This window comes from Lepidochelys olivacea (assembly GCF_965140295.1).
Source record: "Lepidochelys olivacea isolate rLepOli2 genome assembly, chromosome: 3".
NCBI lineage: Eukaryota > Metazoa > Chordata > Testudines > Cheloniidae > Lepidochelys > Lepidochelys olivacea.
In genome coordinates, this window is record NC_140413.1 from 18328555 (window position 1) to 18355280 (window position 26726).

The following is a 26726-nucleotide window of genomic DNA, read 5'->3' on the forward strand; positions in this document are numbered from 1 at the left end:
AGGGCCTGGAGCAAAAGAGGCCAGGGCCCTGCGAGCCCAGCAGCCCCCAGGGGCGACGCTGGGGACCCGGCGGGCAGGCACAGCCGCTCACCTCCTCTGCGGACCGCCCGAGCGCTTGTTCCTGCGGCGGCTCCTCTGGCAGAAGGGTGGCCTTCGGCGCTGCCTTCCCAGGCCCGTCCCCCGGCTGCGGGGTGTCCCCTCCAGCACCAGCCATGCCCCAGCCGCCGCCGCCCCCCAAGCAGTCCGCCGCGGGGCTTTTCAGCACCTGTCAGGCTGGGGGGGCGGGGCCGGGGCCGGGCCGCGCTCGTAGCGGCTCGGCGCCCCTCCGCAGCCAGCTGGGGCGCGGGAGAAGCCGCAGCTCCCCAGGGAGCCTCCGTGGTCGCTGCTATTCCTCTGCCACTGGCTGGAGACCTAGACTCCCTGCAGGGTCACCCCGGGCCCAGCGTGCAGGCGCTGGGTGCACTCAGAGCCCCCCCCCGCCCCGCCAGCATGCTCCGGGCGCGGGACGGCCCCCGCGCAAAGGCCTCCCAGCACCCCCGAGCCCGCGATCAGAGGAGGCAGAGCTGGGAGGGCGCCTGCACCTGCCTGCCATGCACGGAGTCCTTTCCCTGTAAAGAGAAAAGGAGGACTAGTGGCACCTTAGAGAGTAACCAGTTTTTTTGAGCATAAGCTTAGCTCACGAGAGCTCATGCTCAAATAAATCGGTTAGTCTCTAAGGTGCCACAAGTCCTCCTTTTCTTTTTGCGAATACAGACTAACACGGCTGCTACTCTGAAGCCTGTTTCCCTGTAAGATGCCCACCAGGCTGCATCTCTTAGCGCAGGTCAGGGCAGGCAGCAACACGGGGAGCAGGCGCAGTGTTGTTTCTTCGCCTTTGGGGGGGGCGGGGTGGGACCTCTCTCCGAACAACTTGCAAAACAAAAAGTCAGACTTTATTTTACTGGAGCGAGGCAAGATCCTTGCACGAGGCGTCACAGCGCTGGATAAATTGCATAGAGCAGCGGACTTGTACAGCGTCAGCATGTCCTATCCAGTCCCATGGACGGGGCCACAGCTGTGAAATGCTAACTCCTTTCCCGACTCCAGTGCTGTCAACAAAGGACAAAGTGAGGGTTGCACGACCGTGCCTTTCCATTTCATCTCGTGCGTCTCCGGCGCTTCCCGCCCCCTCTTTGTTTAAGTAACAAGTTTTAGAATCGTCCCACGTGAAAGACCCTTTTCTGAGAGAACGGCTGGGTCTGTAGCTCAGCCGCAGACATGCCAGAACCCAGTGTTACATTGGTCTTAAACTAAGGATTGGAGAGTAACCAGGCCCAGTTCCACTTCCCCCCCCCCAAGTGTAGTTTAAATTAATTTAGTTTCAAATACTAACTCGAGCTTATTCTATGTTAGTATGATACTTGGGCTTCAGGCGACCACCTGCATAGCTCTATTCTTGTTTTAAAATTCTCAGGATCATATTCCTAAAATAACTTAAGATCCAGATCCATACCTACCTTGTGAGTGGATAAAAGAACAAACGCCTGCAAGGTGTGCTTTTATAAATAACCAGCACATCCAACGGCACGATTGTTAATTACAAGGTGGCGTTTTAGTTAGCTCTAACACAGCAGATGTCTGTCAGCACACCTGTTTTCCAGCAACTAGACCATCAAAAATAGTCCCCGAAGGCTGAAACTTGGCATGGGTGTTTTCCCTGTCAGCGCTATTAGTCCTAGGGTGGGGGGTGCTTTTCGAGTTACTTATTTTGTTTCTATACAACATATTCTCTTATAACCAATTTTGCCCCCCTAGGGCCAAAGGACTAATCCTTCTGCTTTAGGCATGAAACTAAATGTACTGATTAGCAAAACGTGGAGTGGATTAGTTATTTTGAAAGAACTTCAGGTTGCAGTTGCAGCTTAAGACTCACTTTTTCACCACTTCTTTTTTAGAATTAATAAAATAGGGACTTATTCCCCCCTAGAAAGATTTATAAACCAGCCCACCTGTGCAGCACATGCCGGCCAGACTGATTAACAGCTCAACTACTGTAATTATTTAATTGAATTCTCTAAACAGGGGCTGCCTGGCTTCAGAACAGTCAGAAAACTAAGCAATAATTTTTGCTATTCAACCCCTCTGCAACCTATGTTGCCAAAAATGCTTGTAGCGGCAAACTTCCTCATCTAAAGAACTAGGCATTTCAAAGAATTACCTAGACAGTCCAGCATGATTTATTTTTCATTCACCCAGTCAAGTTTAGGCTACAATTGCAGTTTCATATTTAGAGTCTGGTTCAAAAATCCATTGAAGGCAAAAGAAGTTTTTTCAATGGACTTTAGATCAGGCCCTTAAAATGCCTTTGGATTTATAACACCACTCCACCAGCGTTTCTTACTTGTTAACCTTAATCCAAATGTTGTTCTAAGAAACAGGCTAAACCAAGCAAAAGGCAAGTGCGCCATTTAAAAAAAAATATTTTTTTTTAAACACAAGCACATGAAGCAATTTCTAATTTAGTTTTAGGGTTTCCAGGTGTTTAAATACAGAAGCAGAGGAATAATACACAAATGCAGGTGTCTAACCTCACTTTCAGTTTCTTGCTTAAATTGTACCTTTGTTGCAGGAGGGAGAGAGGTTAGAGTATCTTTCAGTCATTTTGCTCTAGGCTATTTGACTTTCCAAATTATGTTAAGGCTTTGGATTCACAAACAACCATTGTACTATTTAAAGTATTTTTTGCAACTGCAGCTACAATCATTGTTTCAAAAAAAAATGCAGATTATAATCCACCACAGAGCCCATAACCAAAGAGAGATACTCTAACCTTTGTAGGGAGTAGATCTCAGAGTAACATCCATGTTAGTCTGTATTTGCAAAAAGAAAAAGGAGTACTTGTGGCACCTTAGAGACAAGCCAATTTATTTGAGCATAAGCTTTCGTGAGCTACAGCTCACTTCATCGGGCCATGAAGTGAGCTGTAGCTCACGAAAGCTTATGCTCAAATAAATTGGCTTGTCTCTAAGGTGCCACAAGTACTCCTTTTCTTTTTGTAGGGAGTGGGTAGCATAAAAGTGAACAAATATTGCAATGTAGTAATAATACACTGCTCCTTACCCTACTAGCATGTTTTTGGAAAGAACAGCTGCCTATGTTTAATCTGATTTTGTGTACTTCAATTGTGTTGCACTAACTCTTCTTACTAAATGTCTACATTGCATATATAACTCCTTTCCTAAACCTGGAGAACTCTGTGTAGCTCAGAAGCTTGTCTCTTTCACTAACAGAAGGTGGTACAATAGAAGATATTTCATATAGACATGCAGGAGCAGGATCCTGCTATTTAGAGGTGTCATGCACATTCTATGTAACAGAACATTGACCTTTTATGATCAAATGCATGCATTTTCCTATACCTATAGCTTTATAGTAGAGATTCAAATGCATTGAATTTTAGAATCCCCCGTCTTACAGGCGGCTCTGCAAATTAGAAGTCAGATATACCACTGTAGGGGTCTACTGTACTCACTTTTTTATTTTAAAGGAGTGTACCTGATTTAGTTGCACAGTTCCTACCAGGATTGGAATTATTAGCATGTTTTGCACCCAAACTTCCATTTTGTTAGAAAATGAAAGGAGAGTGGTTTTAGAACCCTTACTACCATCAGGGTCAAAAAGAGAATGCTTGCAACAGAACATTCCATGTGCTGTGCTAACAGGAGTCAGCAAGTGAAATTAACAGTAAGCAAAACTGAGCTGTACTTGTGTTATCCAAGCTGAATGAAAAGTAATTAATTTTGTTAAGTGGTGCAAAATAAATTTGTAAAAAAAGTGGTAATTTTTAAAAAGATACATTTTTTGAACTTGTCTCTCCATTGAATGATTACTGCAAAGCTAAATTTCAAACCATACCACGCACGTTGTCTGGACAGCTTCACCCATACCTCAGTATGGATGATGTAGCAAAACAAGCAAGTCAGCTAGGGTTCAAAAATTCTTGGATTTATGCAGAACTAAGGTCACTGCAGTGCCGTAATTGTATATTTCCCAAAAAACAAACCCTCTCACTTAACTGTAGTGAATACAAGTATTAAACCAAACAATTTCCCCTTTTGAATGCAGCACAAAACCAGTTACTCTTCATTGAAGGGTCCAGGAAAATCACATCCAACGGACCTTTAGGGCTCCATTCACAAATCCACACACTACTGAACTTAATGATTCATGCAAACTGTCTAGCAAAATTGTATGCAAAAATCTACAGTCCTTATATTGGTTTCTCAACAGGTAATGTATGGCATACTAATGGTAATTGGCCATGGGGACACAAATTAAAAGCACGACGACAGGCATATTTTATACATTGCAAAATAAACCAAACTTAAACAGAAAGTGAGGATTGATATAAAGAACAAACAAATGAACAGAGGAGAAGGAAGCCGCTTTATTGCCAAATAAGGGTTTTAGAATGTTATTGGAAGACTTACATGTGCAAATTAACTCTGCCCATATCTGGCAATTTGGCATAGATGAAAGTTTGTATTTTAACTATATATTTCTCTGTAGCCATCTTTAGTCTACTGTTAAAATTATTGGGTGTCATGGTGTGTCTTGCAAGGTGTCACGCTTGTGTCTCACATGTGTCAGGATAGATTACGCAGCTAGTGGCACATGAAGTTCAAAGGACACCTGTCATGACATTCCATGTCTTGGGGATGGGAACAGAGCTGCCAGTGAGGCAAGCAGCTATTTCAACCATTAGTAATAGCAAACCTCAGGAGTCTACGTTGTAGCACCTCACATACAGCATGCAAAGGAGCCAACTCATTCTTGTCTTCAGATGTTCCCATGTGCACAAGTGTAATACAGGCTTTGAAAGGGAAGTCCCAAAATTTAGATTGTTAAACTTAATTGCAACAGCTTTTCATAATTTCTTTAAGAGTTTCTATGGAAATAGTGAAAAGTGTTTAAATGCAAGTCTAGATTACAGATGCTTCAATGATAAACATTAGTGTAAGAAAAATCACAACCTGAAATTGACTGATTGAAACAAAACCACTTGGTTTCACTCATGTTTCTCTGTCCAAACTGAAGGGAAAAAATAAAATAAGACTTAATTTTCACTTAAAATGCTATTCGTAACACAAGTCTTTTAGACTCATGATTTTAACCCAAACATCCCTTTAAAAGGCCATTAGTGCTTTCTAGCTAGAAGGAACTTAGATGATGGGCTCCGTCTTACTAGGTTACCTCTGCTTCATTATTGCTGGTCTCCAAACACTGAAATGGTTAGAAAATACCGCAAACTACAGCACAACACACACATTTTGCTCTTTAAGAAGAGTGCAGCTTTGTGGAGATGATACAGTGCGTCCAGATATTGCTGTTCAGGTTTTTTTTGGTTTTGTCTAGCTAAGTTCAACTTATATGTAGCCTTTTGGTGAGTTGAAAGCTAATTTGTTTGGGTAAGTCTTTATGGTTTTTTGGCCATTACTTGCAGCAGCAGTTCTACTGTCATAATCAAGGTACTTTTAAAACCAAAGACTATGATAAACTTCTGAAAGGCTCAGTTGTTTTCTGAAGTCTCTGAACTATAACAGCGTTCTGCAAGTTAGCTTCCTTCAGAGTGAGAGTCTCATCCAGCAGCTCTAGGAAAGGAAGAGATGTGGTCAGGCTGAAGGGGACACTTCCCTGCGATCCTTGATATTTTGTTATGAAGTCTCTGACATGGCTTATTCTGAAAAGGAAAAAGAATATCCAGCAAGTTAAAATGCTTCTAAGCATGTGAGTCAATTGTTTTCAAGAGGTGTGGGGGTGAGCACAAGTCATGCACACAATGCAGCATACATGCAGGCTCTGTGGCAGTTTCCAAAGTATGATTCTTGCACTGCTAGTGGAACTAGTTTTTATATACTACTGTACTCTCCTTTGCAGCCATGAGTTGCAATAAACCCTTATATGTAATCTACACAATACATTCCCACAGCATTCACTATGACCCAGCAACTGGCATGCTAGCTGAACGTGCCTTCATTCTGGTTTCTCCTTAATTCTGCACAGAGAATACCCTGAAATTCTACCTGCTCTGTGACTTCAGCCACATCACCCAGGACTCTTCACCAGCACTAAATTCATGTTAGATATGGAAGTTGTGGAATTTACACTTGAACTATTTAAGGTCAGAAGCACATAATGTTTTTTCCCTTAACTTAAACACAGCAGCAGCACATACTATAGAGTGCTTTTAGCCATTTTCTGGCCCTCTCCAATGAAAAAACATGGTTTATGATAATAATGGTTAAGAATATCATAGTACCATAAAGACAAGTCCCTTGAATTTGCCTTAAAATTTCTATCTGTTATTTTTAACTACAGCGCATGTGTCATAAATATAAAGGGAAGGGTAAACATCTTTAAATCCCTCCTAGCCAGAGGAAAAACCCTTTCACCTGTAAAGGGTTAAGAAGCTAAGATAACATTGCTGGCACCTGACCAAAATGACCTATGAGGAGACAAGATACTTTCAAAGCGGGGGATGGGGGGGGGGGAGAATGACGGGACACAAAGGGTCCTCTCTGTCTGTGTGATGCTTTTGCCAGGACCAGAGCAGGAATGCAGGTCAGAACTCCTGTAAAGGGTTAATAAGCAATCTAGTTAGATATGCGTTAGATTCGGTTTTGTTTAAATGGCTGATAAAATAAGTTGTGCTGAATGGAATGTATATTCCTGTTTTTGAGTCTTTTTGTAACTTAAGGGTTTGCCTAGAGGGATTCTCTATGTTTTGAATCTGATTACCCTGTAAGGTATTTACCATCCTGATTTTACAGAGGTGATTTTTACTTTTTCTTTAATTAAAATTCTTCTTTTAAGAACCTGATTGCTTTTTCATTGTTCTTAAGATCCAAGGGTTTGGGTCTGTGTTCACCTCTGCAAATTGGTGAGGATTTTTATCAAGCCTTCCCCAGGAAAGGGGGTGTAGGGCTTGGGGGGGATATTGGAGGTGGGGGGAGACATTTCCAAGTGGGCACTTCCCCTGTTAATATTTTGTTAGACACTTTGGTGGTGGCAGCATAAAGGTTCAAGGACAAAAGGTAAAACAGTTTGTAGCTTGGAGAAGTTTTAACCTAAGCTGGTAAGAATAAGCTTAGGGGGTCTTTCATGCAGGTCCCCACATCTGTACCCTAGAGTTCAGAGTGAGGAAGCAACCTTGACAGCATGTGTATGTACAACAGACCACAGAAGCTCATTGGTACACTAGCATAAATACAAGTTATGATAGAATAACACTTTTAAATGTTTTCTGACAATATGGTTATGTGAAAGGGGATGTTCTACTCATACCAACTACAATCTGTCAGATAAGACTGGTCTGAAGAACTGTTAAGATGAATCTATTTGCACTAGGATGAAAACATATTAGGAATTTTAATCCTATATATTTTGGAATAGGAAAAATATTGAGCCCGCCAATAAAAGGTTTAATAATCAAAATGCAAACGCACCCCTCATTAATAATAACGATCTGATTTGGATTCTATGACTGATTTGGATTCTATGACTTTAGAGACCTTTAGAGACAGTGAACACTAACAAATGGAGCCTCTCAGACTTCTAGTATCTTGATGAATTCAGAGATAGACTAAGCAGTTACAGGCTGCCATCCTGACTGGGTATAAACCAATATACAGTGTACTAGAGAGAGCAATACAACCTGAACTGGTGTTGAAGGTAAGCTTTATGATCACTTCAGAGAGATGTATAGCACAAGATATTCATTCTATATATTACAGTTGTGTTATCAGCATAGTAAAGTATAGGAAAAGGTCACTGAAGGTTGTAGTTCTTCAACCTAATCTCCTTTAGTAATTGATCCTACTTTCCCCTAAAAAACATGTGTACCCTGACTACAGCTTTATCAGAGCCCCTTGCAGGGCTTGGGGGTTTTACTAGACACCCAGTAGACAAATTAGTCACAGACTGGTTTGAAATGTTCCACCCACACAGTCAGGACAGACACCTAGATGAGTGCTCTCCCCACTGCAGGATGCTGGGCTTCCACCAGTGTTCTGACCCTGGACCCTGCTTTGGAGTTTCTCTTAAAATTTGGATCACCTCCCGTAACTCCCTTTGACTGCTGAGAGGGACGAGAAACATTGTCTCCTGTTTTTCACCTTTTACCTCAATCTTCCAGCTGATGCAAGGGTGGATGGGATTTCCACTACTGTTCTTCTCCCTCAGTTTCCTGGCTGCTTTGTGGGGTGTGCATTTCTGCTACTCTACCTCTCCCCTCCAGCCTCAGTTTTTGGGCCCTCCTCACCAGCAGACTGCCTCAGCAGCACAATCAATCTGAATCTGCCCAGATCATTGCTGCCCACAGGGTTCTCAATAGCAGCAATGAAAGTTGATGAGACTCGTCCTTTTCACCTCTGCTGAAGCTCAGGAAAGCTACGAGCAGCAGCGGCTCTGAATCCTCTTCCTAAGTCTGCAGACACTGGGTTAGAATAAGTTCATATCTGAAAGGTTCTCTCTGCAACCATAAGGGCTAGAAAAAAATTATTTAATTTTAAAGAGTGAAAGCTTAGGCACTTAGACACTGATGGTATCTACCAGGGAACGCTTTCTACTTGATCCAGGCAAGTGGATTTTTCAAGGCCTCACGTCCATCATGCTGTCCACCCCATCCTCACCTGCCACTAGTGTTTAATCCCAGCCATGAGCAATCAATTGCTTTTATTAGTGAGTTTCTCATAAAAATTCTTTGGAGGAACTTCCTGGAAGACACTTGTTTTTTTTGAAGACAGATGGTCTTAAAAATAAGTAAGCTGTACAAAAAAGGATAAACTAAAACTAAACAATAAAAATCTGTACTGTCCCTAAAAGATCCCCTATAACAGAACCTGCATCAAGGAATTATAGACACCTCAAAAACACTTAACTGCCAGTAAAATGACAAAAATCCAACAGTTATGCCTTGATAAATTGGTATTACGCAGATCTTGATCAATTAACTTGGCAGTCTATTACGTTCATTGGCAGTTATGTTTTGTTTTCCCTTCTGCTGCACACGGGTACATACAGCACTTGATTGGTTTCTCCTACAGGCTTGGAAGGACAAAAAAAGTCATCTTTATTTTTGTGTATCTGAGAGGAACTCAGATGATGAGAGGCCATATAAATACTTAAAGAATTTCTAGATGTATTAGTGTAAAAGGGTTAATGGGATAATCACCTCCAAGTCCTATATAGGATAGTGATAAGATAAATCTTACCTATGAGAAACATTAAACTTTTGTACTATCCTTTCCCCATCTGCTAACCAGATCTGGATATTAGTGACTGGTTCCAAATCGCTTAGTGTTACTGAAGGAAGAGGCCTTTTGTTCTCAGCTTCAAGGTCCTTTTTCACTTTAGAAATTATTCTTGGAGTCGCACTGGAAAGAAGAGCCAAAAAAGATTATGCAGTCCACATAAAATCATAAGCTAGAATAGTCATTACCTCTTCTATTTTTTTGACTGAACGAAAACATTTCTAGGAGGTTCTAAATCCTGTCAGAGTGTACTAACAGATGTGCAACAAGCCTAGGAATACAAATTAAAGTTGAGGCTTTACTAGAGAGATGCAACAACTCTTCGACTTGACAACTTCAAACATGATGTAAGGGAGAGAATATCCTATTTCTGTTAAATAATTTAAAATAATCTTTATTTTCATTAAGAGACAGAGAGAGATTTAAGTGATAAAGATGTAGAATTAAATGCCTAAATAATAGGACTTGATGTTCTGTTGCCTATATATCCTTCACTGGGAGGAAATAAAGTAACACCTTCAGGAGTTTGACTGAAGAATTTACAGGCTAACAGTAATTTGTTGGAGGGCTTAACTGTGATGTGTGTGGTACTTACCCTTTTATAAAGCATAAAAAATAGATTACACATCACCCATTAGTGATGCTCTGCTCTAAGTGTGGTAGAATAAATCTCTAAACACTGAAAAAAAGGCTAGTCCTAAATCTTATAAATTATAAACATACTTGCAATAAGTGGTCCACCAATGTAATAATTTTAGATATTAAGGGTTAAATATGGCTTCCTCTATTTATGTGGCCTAACTTTTTAATTGTATCATGGCTGATAGATTACAACTATATACAACATGTAATGCTGATCAGAGATATTTTGCACTTAGACTACAAATAGTTGGGGTTTAGGTAAAACACAGAGGTACAATGGAAAAAAACAAAGTCTTACAGGTTATTTTGATTATTCAAAATCAGTATTAAAATCACCTGTCAGCAGTCATCCATCTGTACCAATCCACCTTTCTACTCTCTTTTCTCAATCCTGCTGTTTTGTTCTCTTTTTGTTGCTCTTGCTTAACCTTAAAGCACCTAATTAAACTACAATGGTTCTCCAAACCACAAAAGTAAAATGTTGAGTGTGCAGCATTGAGGGAGAACAGAAATACATCTAAATCTAACAAATCTATCTGCACTGGGTGTTAGGTCAGCTTAAGTACACTGCTCAGGGATGTGAATTTTTCACATCTTTGAAAGACATAGATGGGTCAACTTAACTCTTAGCGTAGACCAGACCTAAATTGTATAGTGCAGCTGAAGTCACACTGGAGTAGATCCTGGACTACAGCATCAATAGCCCATGATTCTCCTTAGGAATTCTGTCCCTTCCTATATCAGTGAAAATAGCACCCTTTCTCTCAGTAGTAATGAATACCTGCCTTAATGAATCACAACATTCTGTAGGATAGCAACTGTTTTAGTTTATGAAGACAAGTGCATAACACTGCCCCACTCACCCCCAAGCATTGTTTAGGTTTCCAAGACTAGCATGATATTTACTACTTTTACAAAGAAAACAAGCTAAAATATACCATTGATTCGACTAATGGGGGGGAGGGAGGGGACATTTTAAACTTGTAAACCTTAACAAAAATGCTGAGCAAGTAGTAAAATGTTTCATTGTATGAAACTTGTAAACAGAACACAAAGAAGTTTAAGAATAGCATGTTTCCAGATTTTAGTTTGTCTGTTGGAAGGCAGGATTACTACTTGCTATAGCAAGGGTGGGCAAACTTTTTGGCCCAAAGGCCACATGGGGGTCAGGAAATTGTATGCAGGTCCATGGATGTAGGGCTGGGGCAGGGGGTTGGGGTGCGGGAGGGGATGCGGTGTGCAGGAAGGGCTTGGGGCAGAGGAGGGGGTGCGAAGTGCAGGAGGGGGTCAGGGAAGGGGGACTGGGGTGCAGGCAGGGGCTCAGGGTAGGGGTGCAGGCTCCGGCCCAGCGCCACATACCTGGAGCGGCTCCGGGGTGGCAGCGGTGCACACAGGCTGTCTGCCTGTCCTGGCCCTGTGCTGCTCCCGGAAAGCCAGCACCACATCCCTGCGGCCCCTGGGAGAAGGAGAGCAGAGGGCTCTGCCCGCTGCCCTTGCCTGTGGGTACCTCCCCACAAAGCTCCCATTGGTACCTTCCCCCAAAAGCTGGCCAAAGGGAGCTGTGGGGGGAGGTACCCACAGGTGAGGGCAGCACACTGAGCCCCCCCAAGGCTGCAGGGACATGGTGCCAGCTGCTTCCGGGAGCAGTGCAGTGCAATCCCGCGGGCCGGATCTAAAGCCCTGATGGGCCGGATCCAGCCTGTGGGCTATAGTTTGCCCACCCCTGTGCTATAGGCATGACAAAGCACAACAAATAACTCAACAACCCTGCCTCTTACCACTTAAGTCAGCAATCTGTCTCAACCATTTAGTCAAATTCCAGCACTATTCAGGCCAGATTTTGCTTTTCCTATTTATCTCAATTTTGGTGGCTGCTTTCATATTTACCCAAAGAGTTTCGCCATTGCCATTTCTCCCTCCATATCTGCAGACATCATTTTAACAGGCAATTTAATGTGTGTGAAACAATTTGGAGCATTGATACAACTTCAATTGAATTAACAACAAGTGTTAATTATGGACTCTGAGGCAAGGACTTAGCTATCAATCAGGCCTGATCAGGGTTATGAAAAACCATCTACTTTATTACTGTATTTTAGAGCACAGAGTTATCACTAATTCGCTTAGAATCACAAGAGCCGCTATCAGTTGGGATATTTTTAGACTGGTTATTGGAAATAAGAGGCACATACATAGTTACATTTGTCAAAGGATTGTGCTGACAATCTGCACAGTGCTCCCATGTGGTAAGCAATATCCCTATTTCACAGACAGAAATGCAGGCAGAGAGGTACCCAGATCAGCACTCAGGTGGCATCTCTGGGTTTAGCATTCAGAAGCTCCTGGTGTGTCTATCCTCAAAAATCAATCCTCCAAACCACAATGCCATTTGTAGCATTTATAAGCTCAGTCTAGTTTTAAAACTATCATCAGAATTTCTACACTAAATAGATGGGAATTAAAAAGAAAAATAATCAGTTTAATGTATGCAGCAGTAATTTTAAACACTATTTTACTGGGATAAATTACATGGCTGAATACCAGGGAACTTGCTCATTTAGTCAAGATCCTCTTGCCCATTGTCCTAACCTCTAAGTGAATGTCATATTCACCTTTTCTTCATAGACTGCGTCTTGCATAGTTTGCTTTTAAAGAGGAAATTCAGTGTTTCATTTAAATCCTTGTATGGCAGGATAGCATCATTGGAGAAAATACTACTATAGATAGCACACAAAGGATGAAGATATGAGTTATTCCCCTACCTCAACCCACTCAGAAGGCATACATCCCATTAGACCACTTACCTGCCTAACCGGTAACCTTGTCCAGAAAAGGGGTGAAATATTGGCTTCTTTAATACATACACCTCGTCTTTCTTATCTTCCACATTCACATCCACCTCATCATCAAACGTCTTTTGTAACTCAATTGGCAACTCCCTTTAAAAAAAATCCAATACATATAAAATTAAAATAAGGCTCTCTGTATGTGAAAAGACCATAACAATATTTGGTCTAAAAACTGAAACACAGCTCTGATTAACGTGTGGCTGGCTCATCCATACAAAAAGGATTTGGCGACACTGCAGCTATTTTACTAACACATACTCAGCATAATCTGTAAATCACACTGATGAACTAGACATCCATTGCAAATTACTGAATTATGAGGTAACTAGGAAGTGAAAAAACTAAAAAAGCAAAGACAACACATCATGGGTATTGTGTAAACTACAGTTCAGTTTTAAAAGATATTATGAAATATCAAAACACAAAGAAATGTAATACCAGTATCTTTAATAAAAATTGTGAAATGTTAATACTAGACACCATTACAGCATGTTAATTCTTTGGTAATGGGATAAAGACCACCTTTCTGGTACAGAATTCCTTTTTAAGACAGATAGTATGGAAACTCATTTGATTAACAGGTGTAATTATAGAGTAAGCAAAGTAAGGTATGTATTTTAGTATTTTCTATAGAGTATCACGAATATCTAGGATCTTTAGTGAATTAAACACTGTTTGACTAGCAATATTCTATTCACATTTAACTACCTTCCAGGGATCATCTGAAAGCTTACAGTTTGTAATTATTTCACTAGAAGATAAGCTTGTGCACCCTACCCACCTCGCCTTCCCTTAGCAGGATATGGGTATTTATAGATTCAGAGTTGTGTACTTTCCCAGCTAATGACAGGCTGCTCATTGTGATTATGGATAGGAGCACATACTCTTGTATGTTGCATTCACAGAGAAGAATGATTTTATAGCATATTTATGAAACAATGTTTTTGAAGTGCTGCTAACACTGAATTAGACCTGAAACAATGTGGAAAGGAAGATTTGTAATTTAAAAGACAATGGTTAAATAAATTCATATAGCTGTAAAAAAAAGTTTACCTTGATTTAGATTTTGCTTAAATAGTGAATTAGTATGTGGGCAGGGGGGAGACAGGTAATTGACTGAAACCCTGACCAACCTTAAGTTCTATAAAAATTCATGGGCAGTGGCCGCAGATGTCCCCCCCCCCCCCCCGCCCCAAAAGTCCCACCAACACGCCTCAAACTTGAGCAGTCTGAGTATCCACAACGAAAGCACCATTTGAGTACTGCCTGGTCTACACTCAAGTTAATCAATCTGTTTCATATAGCAGTTCAGCTGCAACTACCGGCAGGCACTTGATCTTGTCCTCTATTCTGTATTGTACCTTTAGAGTAACATCTTCAAGGCATGGATTCTGTTGTCTATTTCAGGACTTGAGAGTGACTAACCATAGCATCTAAAAGCTACTATATTGGCTGGACATTAATTCTTGCAGTGTTAGAATAGGTCTACACTATAGCAGCCATAGTGGCACAGCTATGGTGCTGCAGTACTGTACTGTAGATGGTTCCTAGATTGAGGAAGAAAAACTCTGTCAATGTAGTTAATTCACCTCTCTGAGAGGTGGTAGCTGGGTCGACAGAACTCTTCCTAGACGCATCTACAACGGGGGTTAGGTCAACCTAACTATGTCGCCCAGGGCACACAGGTTTTCAAAGCCCTGGGCAATATAGCTAGGTCAATTTAACGTGTAGGTATAGACCAGGCATTAGATTAGGTTTCACTGCAACTGGGAGGTGTGCTGCCCAGCATGGGTAGATAAACTTGAGCTAACATGCTAAAGACAGCAGAGTAGACGTTTAGGCACAGGCAGCGGCTTGGGCTATTAGCCCAAGCTCAGACCCAGGGTACGCTTGGATTCAGGTGACTAACCTGAGCTGCCGACAGTGCCACAGCATTTACGCGGCTATCTTTTGAGCGTCCTAGCTCAAGTTGAGCCAGCATGAGTCTACCTACCTGTGCTGGCAATCATGCCTTCCAGCTGCAGCGCAGACATACCCTTAATGGCCAGTTTAGACAACTGCAGTATAAATTCATACACAGCTGTCGGAGTGTATAAACAAAGCAACTGCGTTACAAGCTCATGCAGCATTAGAGTATAATGTACGAAGTGCATTAACACAATCAGGCTCAGCAGACAAAGCTCACTTACCCTTTTTTAACTGAATCCAAGAACTGTTGGTTTGCAACATCTTTGTAGCTTCTAAGTTCACCATCATTTACTGTAAATCCATTTTTCCATAGTTTAATAATTATATCAGCCTGTGAAGTAAAAACAATGAAGTCATGGGAAAACACGACTCAGTATACTAGCATCTCCTTATGATTTTAGCTCACCCACTCAAGGGACTGAAAATTACACTGGCACAAGTCTCGCTATAATCCATCTTGGGCAAGTGCCAGTACAAAACACAGCAACAGCAAGGGACAAAAATGACATTTCTAAAGATCTACATTTCTAGACCTGAGAGCAGAAGACCGTACACCTCTAAAAAGCAGAATCAGAATGCTAAAAGGCCTTTGGGTTAAAAAGTTCACAAGGCAAGACTTTATCAATCACATTATTACAGTTACCATCTTTGTCTTCCCACCCCATGCCATGGCGTGGCCAATAAAAAATTAAACAACCCCAATCGTGAGAAATGCTAGATCTAGAATCCTAGGTTTTGCATCATTCAACATTCCGTTTTCACTTTAATTTTGAGAGGGGTGGTCGAGAGAGAAGTTAGAGCACAGGATTTCTGCAGCTAATTCCCTTATCTGGCTCATTTGCTCTGTAATCTTGAACAAGCCACTTGAAGATCATCTCTGTTTGCCATCTGTAATAATAATCACCTTCCTAACAGGGGTACTGTGAGTCATATTTGTCAAGTGCTTTATGGATCTTTAGATAAAAGTTTCTATATAAAACACAAACTATTCTACCAGTAAGTAGAATTTGAGTGAAATTGTCCCACAAGCTCATAAGTTTTATATGCAAGAGCTTGATCCACTGAATCTACTTCTACCCTTGTCTCCATAGACCACAAATCCAGAAGATGTAGGAAAGACTTTAGTCCTGCCTACAGAGGACATGACCCTTTTTCCACAACTAAACTACCAGGAAAAAGAAATTGAGTACTTGTGGCACCTTAGAGACTAACCAATTTATTTGAGCATAAGCTTTCGTGAGCTACAGATCACTTCATCGGATGCATTCAGTGGAAAAAACATGAAACAATGGGTGTTACCATACACACTGTAACGAGAGTGATCAGGTAAGGTGAGCTATCAGCAGGAGAGAAAAAAACTCTTTTGTAGTGATAATTAAGGTGGGCCATTTCTAGCAGTTGACAAGAACGTGTGAGGAACAGTGGGGGGGGGGGAAATAGTTTTACTTTGTGTAATGACACATCCACTCCCAGTCTTTATTCAAGCCTAAGTTAATGGTGTCCAGTCTGCAAATTAATTCCAATTCAGCAGTCTCTCATTGGAGTCTGGTTTTGAAGTATTTTTGTTGAAGAATTGCCACTTTTAGGTCTGTAATCGAGTAACCAGAGAGAATAAAGTGTTCTCTGACTGGCTTTTGAATGTTATAATTCTTGATGTCTGATTTGTGTCCATTTATTCTTTTACATAGAGACTGTCCAGTTCGGCCAATGTACATGGCAGAGGGGCATTGCTGGCACATGATGGCATATATCACATTGGTAGATGTGCAGGTGAACGAGCTTCTGATAGTGTGATTAGGCCCTATGATGGTGTCCCCTGAATAGATATATGGACATAGGTGGCAACGGGCTTTGTTGCAAGGATAGGTTCCTGGGTTAGTGGTTCTGTTGTGTGGTGTGTGGTTGCTGGTGAGTATTTGGAGGTAGTGGTGTCGCACTACCAACAATATACACTGGGTATTTTACCTCTATCTGGAAGTTACAGAATATGTAGACATGAGGCTACAAATATCTTAAAGAGAAAGAGACTCCACAAACTTTGAGAAGTGTGTTATTTGTCAAGAAAAATCAAAAGAATGTAAACCTGTCCTAAGCCACCAGTGCTGGGCAGAATTCTGTGGTGCTGGCAGCAAGAGCCAAGAGAGATTAATTGTATTGGCAGCTACTGAATTAATTTTCTAGTTTAGATGATGTTTAAATAGACCAATTCTCTATCACAGGGGTTGCTTTTAGAAATATACGAGCAAGTAGAACATGGCACATGTCAGAGTTGTATTGAACCAGGAAAGAAAACAGACTCTAAATCTGATCACAGAGCATTATATGTTCACCAGCTTCTATAGCCACTAGAGTAAGCAGGTCTTTGAGCCACTGGTCCCGCTACATTGTTTGCTTGAGAAAACAAGAAAAGCTCCATAGAATAGGGAGACAAGGTGGTTGAGAAAAAGACTGAACGTAAAGCTCTGCGTACGCTCAAAACTTGTCTCTCTCATCAACAGAAATTGGTCAAATAAAAGATATTACCTCACCCACATTATCTCTCTAATATCTTGGGACCAACAGAACTACACCACCACTTCATAAAATAGAAAACATTTGAAAGAGCAACCAATATAAGAGAGGCAGCACTTCAAAGACGAAATGACATGGTGCAGAACTTAAGACTTAATTGCTAAGGATGCAATTTAATCACTCATCATGGCCTTTCTTCCTACTTGAATAAAATTAATCTTAAAGCAACATTATCTAGTTACACTGTAACAATAGTCACCTTATGACATTGACTCTTCAATGAGCTGATAACATGCAGACAATGATTTTATGTACAAGAAGGTTCTTCTGTCCAAGCTGCTACAAAGGTATAAAACCCTACTTTCCTCAGATGTAGAAACTGCAAGCTATTCCAATAGCAAATTACCGGCAAGTTCAGAAACCACCCTCCAGCCCCCTTCTGCAAATTCATTCCATACATAGCAAGGTCAAAGAAAGTCTACGATTGTTTTATGCAGCACAATAAAATTAGCTGATGCTATTCAAGCTGCTAGTAATCTGCAGCAGGAATTTAAATCATCCAAATGTTTTGTGGATGTTCTTCTGGCAAGTGAGCCTGATGAACAGCTTTCAAATGAACAAGTGGTTAGTGCAGTGCTGTATGAGAAGAACGAGAGAAATAAAAGACCCATAGAGACCTGAATTGCTTAAACCTCAATCTAGGCATCAAAAAAAGGACAGGTCGGGTCAAACTCCCACCACATAAGGAGACTTTTTAAGAGCATACCAAAAGAGCATCTTGACAAACAACCATTTGGATTTCTTTGCACATAGGTAAACCAGATATTGAATTACCATTGCAACATGGATGGAAAAATATGGATGATGAACTACTTCCTGTATTCTGCAAGGGCCCAATGGCGTCTGAGTTTCTACAAAACCTTATTTGTGCCTGTACCAGTAGGGGGTCACTGCATAATCAATTGTGTCCATAGTTAGAACAATCTTGGCATGTACACAGTTCTGTGCAGCAAAGTCAATGAAGACTGTGGTAACCCACACACTTTTGACAGAGTCATGCTGGTGAACAAGATGATAGTGATGTTGTCTAAAAATATCACCAGCGCTATTACATTTCAATGATACCTGTACAAATTATTAGATTTTGTTTTACCCTTTAGATAGCTGTCGTGATGCTTTGAGGTCCCAAAGAAATCCAGTGTTATGTCTTGAAATAATACAGTCATAAAACTAACAGGAATGAATGCAAATATTTAAACATACTGATGGTTTAATTGTTTATCCCCATTTCTACTGTAACGGCACAACATAATACCTCACAACAAAGTAGACATAACAGGCATTCAAATGATGTATGATTGGTGGGGGAATGTGTGTAGAGAGGGTACATTAAGTTTACCAAATTGGTGGTGGCTAATGCTCGCCTTCTAGCATGGTCCACCTAAAGAGAGTAGGGGACCCAGCCAAATTATACTCCTTTATAAATACTTTTAAAACGTGAAGGTGCCGTATCAAGACCCTTACATCCTCCAAATTCTTCTTTGGAATTTCCTTTTTCCAAAAGGCCTGTTATCTCGTATCCCTCCCAATCCCCATGCAACAATAGGGAGTGTGAGAGAGAGACAAAACAAGACACATGGAGCTACAGACCAGTGCCAAGCATCCAACTGTCACATCTCATTTCTCATCTGCTCACTGTCCATTTAGGCCTTATCTACCCAAAAATAATTTGTACCTATTTAATCAGTGTACAAACTGATTCAGCTAAATCCTTCAAGTGGACACTCTTATATTGATTCAAGGCACTTTTAAATTGATTTAACTAAAGTTATTATTTAACCAGTTTTCCAGACACTTAAGTAGCCCAAAACTGACTAACAGACTTTTAGAATCCCAGTTAGTACTGAATTATTACTTTTTAAAATTAGAATGTGTGAAGACTTGACTATTATTCTCATTAGCATAGTGAGGTTTTCTTCAACTAGTTTAGGCACACCATAAAATAAACTCAATACATTTTGGAGGGAACATGTGTAAGACATTATGGCACTGTCTGTCACCTCTGTCCAACATCAAAACCTTGGGTTGCATATTCCTCTCTGCTATGCACTGCCGTGGGATGCTCTTCTGCATGCTTTTCCATCATTCTTGAGAACAAAGGGTTCATTACTCCAGTTCCACAGGGTTTGATCTCCATGTCAAGTTCTCCTAGTTAACCAGATGATTTCCACATGGAAGTCTGCTCAGTAGTTACTATTGGTACATTACCTTCACCTGGTAAATTGGTTCTGGAATTTATACCCAGCATGATAAAACATTGACACGTTAACAAATTAATACAAATTAAAAGGCTGACCACTTACTTCAGTCTTAACTTTAGTTGGTGTCATGCATATAGCACCAACCTTCTGAGCTTCTTCAAAAAGGTTATCAACAAAAAATTCACAGCTTTGCTCTGTACCATTAGGAATTTGGTCATCAGTTCCTTGTTTACACATCCTACGAAATAAGAGTCATTTAAGGAGACACATTAAAGGACACAAGAAATTCCATACAAAAAGGTCTTTTCCTCCCCATATCCCATGTATTTTGTAATTTGTTAGAAAACAGGAACTAGAACAGCCTTGTGGGACGATTTTAATATGCTTTATTTGCTGCACTATTCTTTTCATGAAAAGGCTCAGCCTATAGCAGATTCACATTATACCATTCTTCTGACATGCAAAGATAGTACAAAGGGAATTAAATTCATCCATACTGAAGCTTCTAAATTTGGAATCCAACTCTATGAGAGGGTGTGATCTCTTCTTGTTACTATAGAAAGTCAGAAAACTTGCATGTCGAAGTCAACCCTGCTACTAAGAAAAACATTTGCGGTTGTCTCAGTTAGCTGTCATTGAGCCACTTGTGCAAAAATACATGCCAAGTTCTTCAGAGATAAAATTCAAAAGTCATTTACAAAACAAAGATGGTCTCTATATCAGTCATTCCTGTATTTAATTTTCTGTTTATTTGCCCTTCACCCCGACATCCCTAAAACCTCTGTGACACTTGTGGTCTTTAGCACTGCATTTGATAAACCTGAATATAGCTGTTTCCCAGTGCTACTCTGGCCTATTGGAAGTATACAACGGAAGGCTTTGATATTCTGGAAACGAGCATGGTGTGAAAGCCTACAAACACATTTTACTGTCTAGTACAATTTTCCACCCACAGTGCTATGTACCTCTATGTACACAGTGTAAAGGAACTCCTTTTTACTATGTTGTCTTTTTATTGACTAGACACTAGATAGTTCATTCTGAATGACTGATTACCTCTTGGTTTAAGTTCTCAGATAGGGTCATGCAGTATTTGACTTCTACGATAATCATTACTGAGGAGCTCAGACAAGTTTATTTAATTTAGCACTTCAGGAAGTATTTCAAACAGTTCAAATAATCCCAACTCTTACATAAAAGAAAATTGAATATTTTTCCTAAATTAGGACTTCATGTTAGAATGAATGTTCATGAAAAAAATATTGTTCATTTGAATGGCTCAGTATGATAATTAGGTCTGTATTAACAAGAATCTTCATTGCAGAATATTAGCATAAAAATTGTTAGATACAAGATCAACATTTTTAAACAAAGTGAAACAATCTTACTTGTTTAGTGACATCAAGAAAAAATTCAATTCAATTCCCCCCCCCTTCCCCATTTTCACTACATCATTACGATGAATTGTCCCTCTTGCCCCCTCACAAAAGATCAGATGAACTATAAGCATTTGTTAAGGCATTTACAGTGTTTTTCCTTAAAGTCTAAGGTTTTAATAGGCATAAAGACTAGACATCTTCACATATAATGTAAAGGCTTCCAATGGGTCAAAGCAGAAAGGCAGACAGATTTATGGATTTTACTTGTAAGCATAAATGTTCATGCAGCCACTTGGAAAGCTTCCACCCTTAGAATTTGTGTCTGCAGTTCTATGAGAAGTGTTCTGCAAAAGCAATTTCCCTCTTCTAAAAAAAACCCAAAAACCTAAATTTATGTGGAGCAGATGGACAAAGTGAACACAGATCTTCAACACAGTGCTTTTGTTTTTAATTGCAAGTGTTCCTCAGTGCTTTATAATAAAAAAAAACCTCAGTGACATGGGATAATAGGAGCAGAAACATTTGCTCTAGCCAGCCGACTAGTTATGGCAGCTTTGTACTTCAAGAGGCAGTGAGAAACAAGCCAACAAGAGATGCGCTAGCCTGAAAAAAAAAATGTAATAAAATGTCACTGGATTCTATTTCAACTTTCATTCCTGAAGGCAGGAGCCAAATAAAACGTGCATATCAAACCATAGTCACTAAATCAATAATATTTTTTCATAGACGTTACAGAAGGTTTGATTATTAATTAATGGTATGTTGAATTAATAAACAGACGGTACAAGACAGGACAGAACCATACAAAGAAAAAATAAGTACCTACCATTCTTCTTTTAAAGTTCCAATTTTGTCAACATCTTTCATGCTGCTGTTTCCCCTAATTATGAAAAGAAATTTTTTAAGAAACAGGCAAAATTCTTAACACACGTAGCACACTTCTGAAAGCTATAAATTGTTTACAGTTTCTCTATGGTTAAAAGTTATTCTGTGTCGATACTTCACTTGGGAAGATTTCAGATTTCTAAGTCTTCAGATGGTTCTTTGCTTTCCTGTGGCTTCTAATTTGATCATGAATATACCCAGCACCCTTTTCACCCTCAAAACATTAGAAGGAGGAAGATTAGGTTATTACATTTTCTCAATGCACCTCCCCCCAAAAAGTCCCCCCCCCCAAAACACACCACACAACATTGATGCAAAAATATCCCCTCATTCTTATGCTAATTTAGAAAACAAGTCATCCTCATTTTCACATATTTAGTTGAAACTTCTCTCACAGATTTTGGGAGCAGTGTGTCATCAGACAGTAGCAGAAGACCATAATGCCGTCACAGGCATCCTTTGTAACAGTTTATTTCCATCAATGACCTTCCATTTAACAGTGCGTATAAGCAAAAGATGCAGTGTCCTTCAACTTCCTCCCTTAAGGCTTCTCTATTCTTCAAGAAATTGGTGCAGTGTCCCAGAAACTGGCTATGTCAAGTCATGATTCCTGTTGTATATGTGGCAAGAGACTAAATCCTGGATTTTCAAGCACTAAATATACAGGATTAATGTGCTGAGTCAGCAGGACTGAAAAATACCATATTCTTGTGCTATCTCCTGATCTCTCTACAATGAGAGATATTAAGCCACAAAAACAAAATAAAAAATAAAGATCTGAGATGCCAAAAATAGCAGAAAAATTCCTAGTGAGGCTGGAACCATGTTTAAGGGCCTGATCCTGCAAAGTGCTGGGCACCACCTGTGCTGAAAGGGCTCACCACCTTGCAGGATCAGGCTCCAAAGCACCACATTGTGCATAGATATTACAGAATGGAGAACAGGTAACAACACTCACAATACTTCCAAAAGTGTCCAAAACTAGAAAGAGTTAGGATCTGTGTTCCTCCCCTAACTTACACTTGCTTTTGGGGCTTATTAGATAGTGAGAAAACAAAAACCAAACTTGGCCAAAAATTCATAATCCTATTTAGTTAACCAAATAGATATTTATGCTAAACAGGATATTAATGGTCTCATCTTTACATATAAAACCCCTAAAAACAAAACAAGTTTATAACAGAAATGCAGACACACTCTCAAAAATAGCTGTAATACATTTCTAAATGTATTTATTCTTTTCTTTAACTGGTTAGATTATGCAATATTTCCTCTATCAGTCAAAAGACTACAGTTAGTGTCCCTTTAACACTGTTTATAAAATGTCCTTGCTCCATTTTACAGTGCAGTAATAGCACATATAGAAGCAAGGCTATGGTAGTACAGACAGACAGTTTTGTTTATATATTTGACCTACCTAAAAATCTGCATTTTTAAAATATTTGCATTATTAAAAACAACAAAGGTAAATTTACTTCAAGTTGAAATGTATAGAATATTCAATATTCAAGTCTGGAACCCACGTAATTTGACAGTAATGAAAAAATGAAGTTAAAATGTAATCAGAATTGTTATAAAACACTGACAGGCTGAAGCAAGTCTTCAAAACTAAGTTTTTACTATTCTAAAGAGGCCTTGCACTTATAGAAGCAGTATACAAACTTATCCAGCTGTGAAAGACACACTTGGCTTTATATAATGGAATAATTATTTAGTTTGGAGTAAAAAATTACATTAGTTATATTTAGATTGTATCAGTATTTAGTCTGAGAAGTCAAATTCTTTAACATTAGGAGGAATTAGTGACTTGCACTCTAACAAATATTGCTGGCAAGGAAGTCTATAGCACATAGGAGCTAGCACTTAAGTTTGTTCTGATACTCCTGGGAGAATTCTGTGCCACTGCAGTTGCGCAGAATTCATGTCCCTCACAGATTTTTTTTCTCTGTGGAAAATACATTTCTGCCAAAGACGTGTTGCGGTTACACCTTTTGCCCATCACAGACTGCTGTGGTGCCAAAAGAGAGGGCAGCCAGCTCTGCCAGACCTGGATAGGGAGGAGGAGAGGCTACTTTTCTCACAGTACCCTGCCCGTGAAGCCAGCTGAGGAGGCACAGGATATGGAGGGTGGGGTGATAGAGAGTGGGCACATGGAGCTGCTGGGGAAGGGTCACATGAACTGGGGTTCGGAAGGGCTAGTGAGGGAGAGATAAACTGGGGCAGGAGCACAGGCGCTAGTTGGCGACAGCACTGAGCCATGGGCTGAATGTGAGTGGGGGTGCAGAGCCACATGGGATGAGGGAGGCACGATAGGAGTGCAGAGCCACATGGGGATGAAGTGTGACTGAGGGGAGGTTCAGGCCACATGGGGACAGAAGAGGACGGGTGGCTGAGTATGGGTGCAAAGATACATCGGGATGGGCAAACGTTCCTTGACTGAATGGAGAGGCTAGGGGTCAGTCAGGGTCTGCATGGGGCAGGCTTCCCAATTCCCTAACAATCCCTCCCCATCCAAAAAATGTTCCATACTTCTCTCACCCAACAACCCTCCAGGTTCACTCCTGGGCTCCTTCACAGCAATTACTTCCACCTTCCTCAGCTACTCTGTTACTCCTGATTTCCCACACTCCTCAGAAGCAGTGCAAAGGCTCGGGGTAATCTGTTTCTGTATTGTAATTTAAATGAATTATTCTTCAAAGTTCTGTATTAATATGCCTAGTAAGGAATCCATTTGTCAAAGAATATTTACTGAATCTTTTTTGTTGTCTTTATTGTTACAGACATACTTGCCGACAGGTATTTTGAAATAAATACCAAACAAATTGAAACTAGCATGATTATACTGTATTATTTTGACAAATAAAATATGCAGAATTTTAAAATATTATGAATAGAGTTTAATTTTTGGCATAGAAATTTATTTATTTGGTGCAGAATTCCCCCAGGAGCATACTAAATTATTACTAAATCAACCGAATTCACACAAATAATTTCACTCAGAGTCAAACTTTTGGTGGACATTTCTAGATATCACTCAAGACTATAAATTTACCCTTAGTGTCACAAAAATGGGCACTTACACTTTAAAAACTTTTCATCCATCAAAACATGCACATCTACATCTGTGTAATCATACCTGTAATTCATATATTTCCTTGTGTACATTACGTCCTCACATGTCTCTCAAGTCCATCATTTAGACTCCAACCATGAGACTGGGGCCTCAGACAATAAGCTCTTTGGAACAGGGACCTGTCATATTCATTCTTGTGGGTACAGAATTTCTCATAAAAACTGTTTCTCGGTTTAACTGTTATCCTCCTACAAATTAAGTTTCAAGTGAGGAAAACAGATCCAACCTCACTGCTTCTCTTGTTTCAAAGGACAGCTACATTAGCACCCCCATATCTGGAGTTCAGGGAGTAGCTACGCTGATTTAAGTTTTTTTCCTTAGGAGGAGGAAGTAACAGAGCCATGAGAGGAAGAGCATAAAACATGGTCTACTACAGCTGCTAAAATGGATGATAAATGCTTTGGAGCAGGGACTAATCATTTACTATCTGTTTTATTATTATTGATCATGTGTATTATGATAGCACTTAGAACCTAGTCATGGACCACGACCTCATTGTGCTAGACTGTACAAACATAGAACAAAAATACAATCCCTGACCCAAAGAGTCTAAGTCTGAGACAAGAACTAGATACAAGCACAAAGAGACAAATGCCTTAAAAAAAAAAAAAGAAAGAAAGAAAAAAAAAAAGGACACTACCAGAAAATATTTTCAGCTTTTGGTTTTCTCACTCCATTCTTGCCCAAGGAGAATATTTTTGTTTTGTAGAACAGAAATGATGGTGATAACAAAAAACCCACAAAGTCTTAACCTAAACAGTTATCTTCCACATCTTCATTACGGTCAAAAAGTCACTGTGCCAAAGAGTTTTAACCAGCTCCAATTAAAGTGACATGCATGCAATACCATAAGCCACAAATTATCCAAATATACAGCAAGCTACTCTAGCCTTTGTACATATAAACCTATAACCCTAACAGGATCACATATCCACTTTCTGAACTGTCAAATGAAAAAAAAACAAAACACCACCACCCACACCGGGGGGGGGGGGGTGGAATAAAATTCCAACCTCCTTAAATGCATGTTGCTATCCATTTGGGTGATGTGGCAGCCTTGCAAACCTCCAATGTACTGCATCCACTGCCAGGACCATCCCCTAACTCAGATATAACTTCTCTTCCGCAATAACTAGCCAACTACCCAGCTCACCAAGCCCCAGCCGACGACGCCACCTCCCCGTGCAGAGCAAGGAAACCCAGGGGAAAGGGGAAGGAAGGTCAGGCCTGTTCATCACCATGCCCTGACAACCCGCAATCCCGCACGCACACTTTCAAAACAGAAGGGCGGCCAGTGAAGTAATCCCCGAGGCCGGGGGCCAGCGAGCAGCAAGAAAGAAGACTCCGCTTTGTGGGGTTCTATCCGGGCGCCCTAGGTCTCTCCCTAGCTGGGGGCCGCCGCACTGTCTAACGCTCGCACTCTTGCAAGGGGGTGGGGGGAGGATTTTGCCGCGCCGCGGAGACTCCAGCGAAACTCCCAGCGCTCTCCCCGCCCCCCCCGAGCCCCCTCGCCTGCCGACAGCAGGGACCCGCCTTTGAGAGGCTGGCCCCTTCGGGACAGACACCGCGAACTCGACACAAAGCGCCGCGCAGCCCTTGTGTCCCCAGCGCCCAGTCACGCACCCGCCGCCGCTACCCCGCGCAGCCCCCCAGCCCCGCTCACCTGGTGCAGCCGCAGCCCGCGGGGCGGGCGCTACAATGTATCAACCTTGCGCGTTCCACGAGCCCCCTTCCTTCCGCCCACTCGGGGGCGGGGCCCGCGGCGCCCGCTTCCCTCACGTGACCGGCCCTTTGTCCTCCATTGCTGT

The 26726-nt window shown here is 40.9% G+C and overlaps 2 protein-coding genes across 3 annotated transcripts in view; both read right to left on the reverse strand.

Annotated features, from left to right (window-relative positions):
- Window positions 1-214, reverse strand: part of MFSD2B (MFSD2 lysolipid transporter B, sphingolipid) — a gene marked incomplete at its 5' end in the record, with an annotated part of 65376 nt that extends 65162 nt beyond the window's left edge. Inside the window, one exon of the mRNA XM_084624503.1 lies at window positions 92-214. Coding sequence (XP_084480629.1) covers window positions 92-214 — 123 coding nt within the window. The remainder of the gene's footprint in view (window positions 1-91) is intronic.
- A 4192-nt stretch (window positions 215-4406) lies between these two features.
- UBXN2A (UBX domain protein 2A) lies at window positions 4407-26726 on the reverse strand. Of its 2 annotated transcripts, none has more exons than XM_084624081.1 (7): window positions 26582-26726; window positions 21727-21780; window positions 19624-19759; window positions 14971-15080; window positions 12737-12871; window positions 9252-9413; window positions 4407-5719 (listed from the first exon to the last, which is right to left on the reverse strand). In XM_084624081.1, exons 2-7 carry the CDS (start codon window positions 21765-21767, stop codon window positions 5527-5529), a joined length of 777 nt encoding a protein of 258 aa, XP_084480207.1. In that variant the 5' UTR covers window positions 21768-21780; window positions 26582-26726; the 3' UTR covers window positions 4407-5526. The 2 variants fall into 2 exon arrangements, with proteins under 2 accessions (XP_084480207.1, XP_084480206.1); XM_084624080.1 differs by lacking the exon at window positions 26582-26726 and adding an exon at window positions 24922-25100.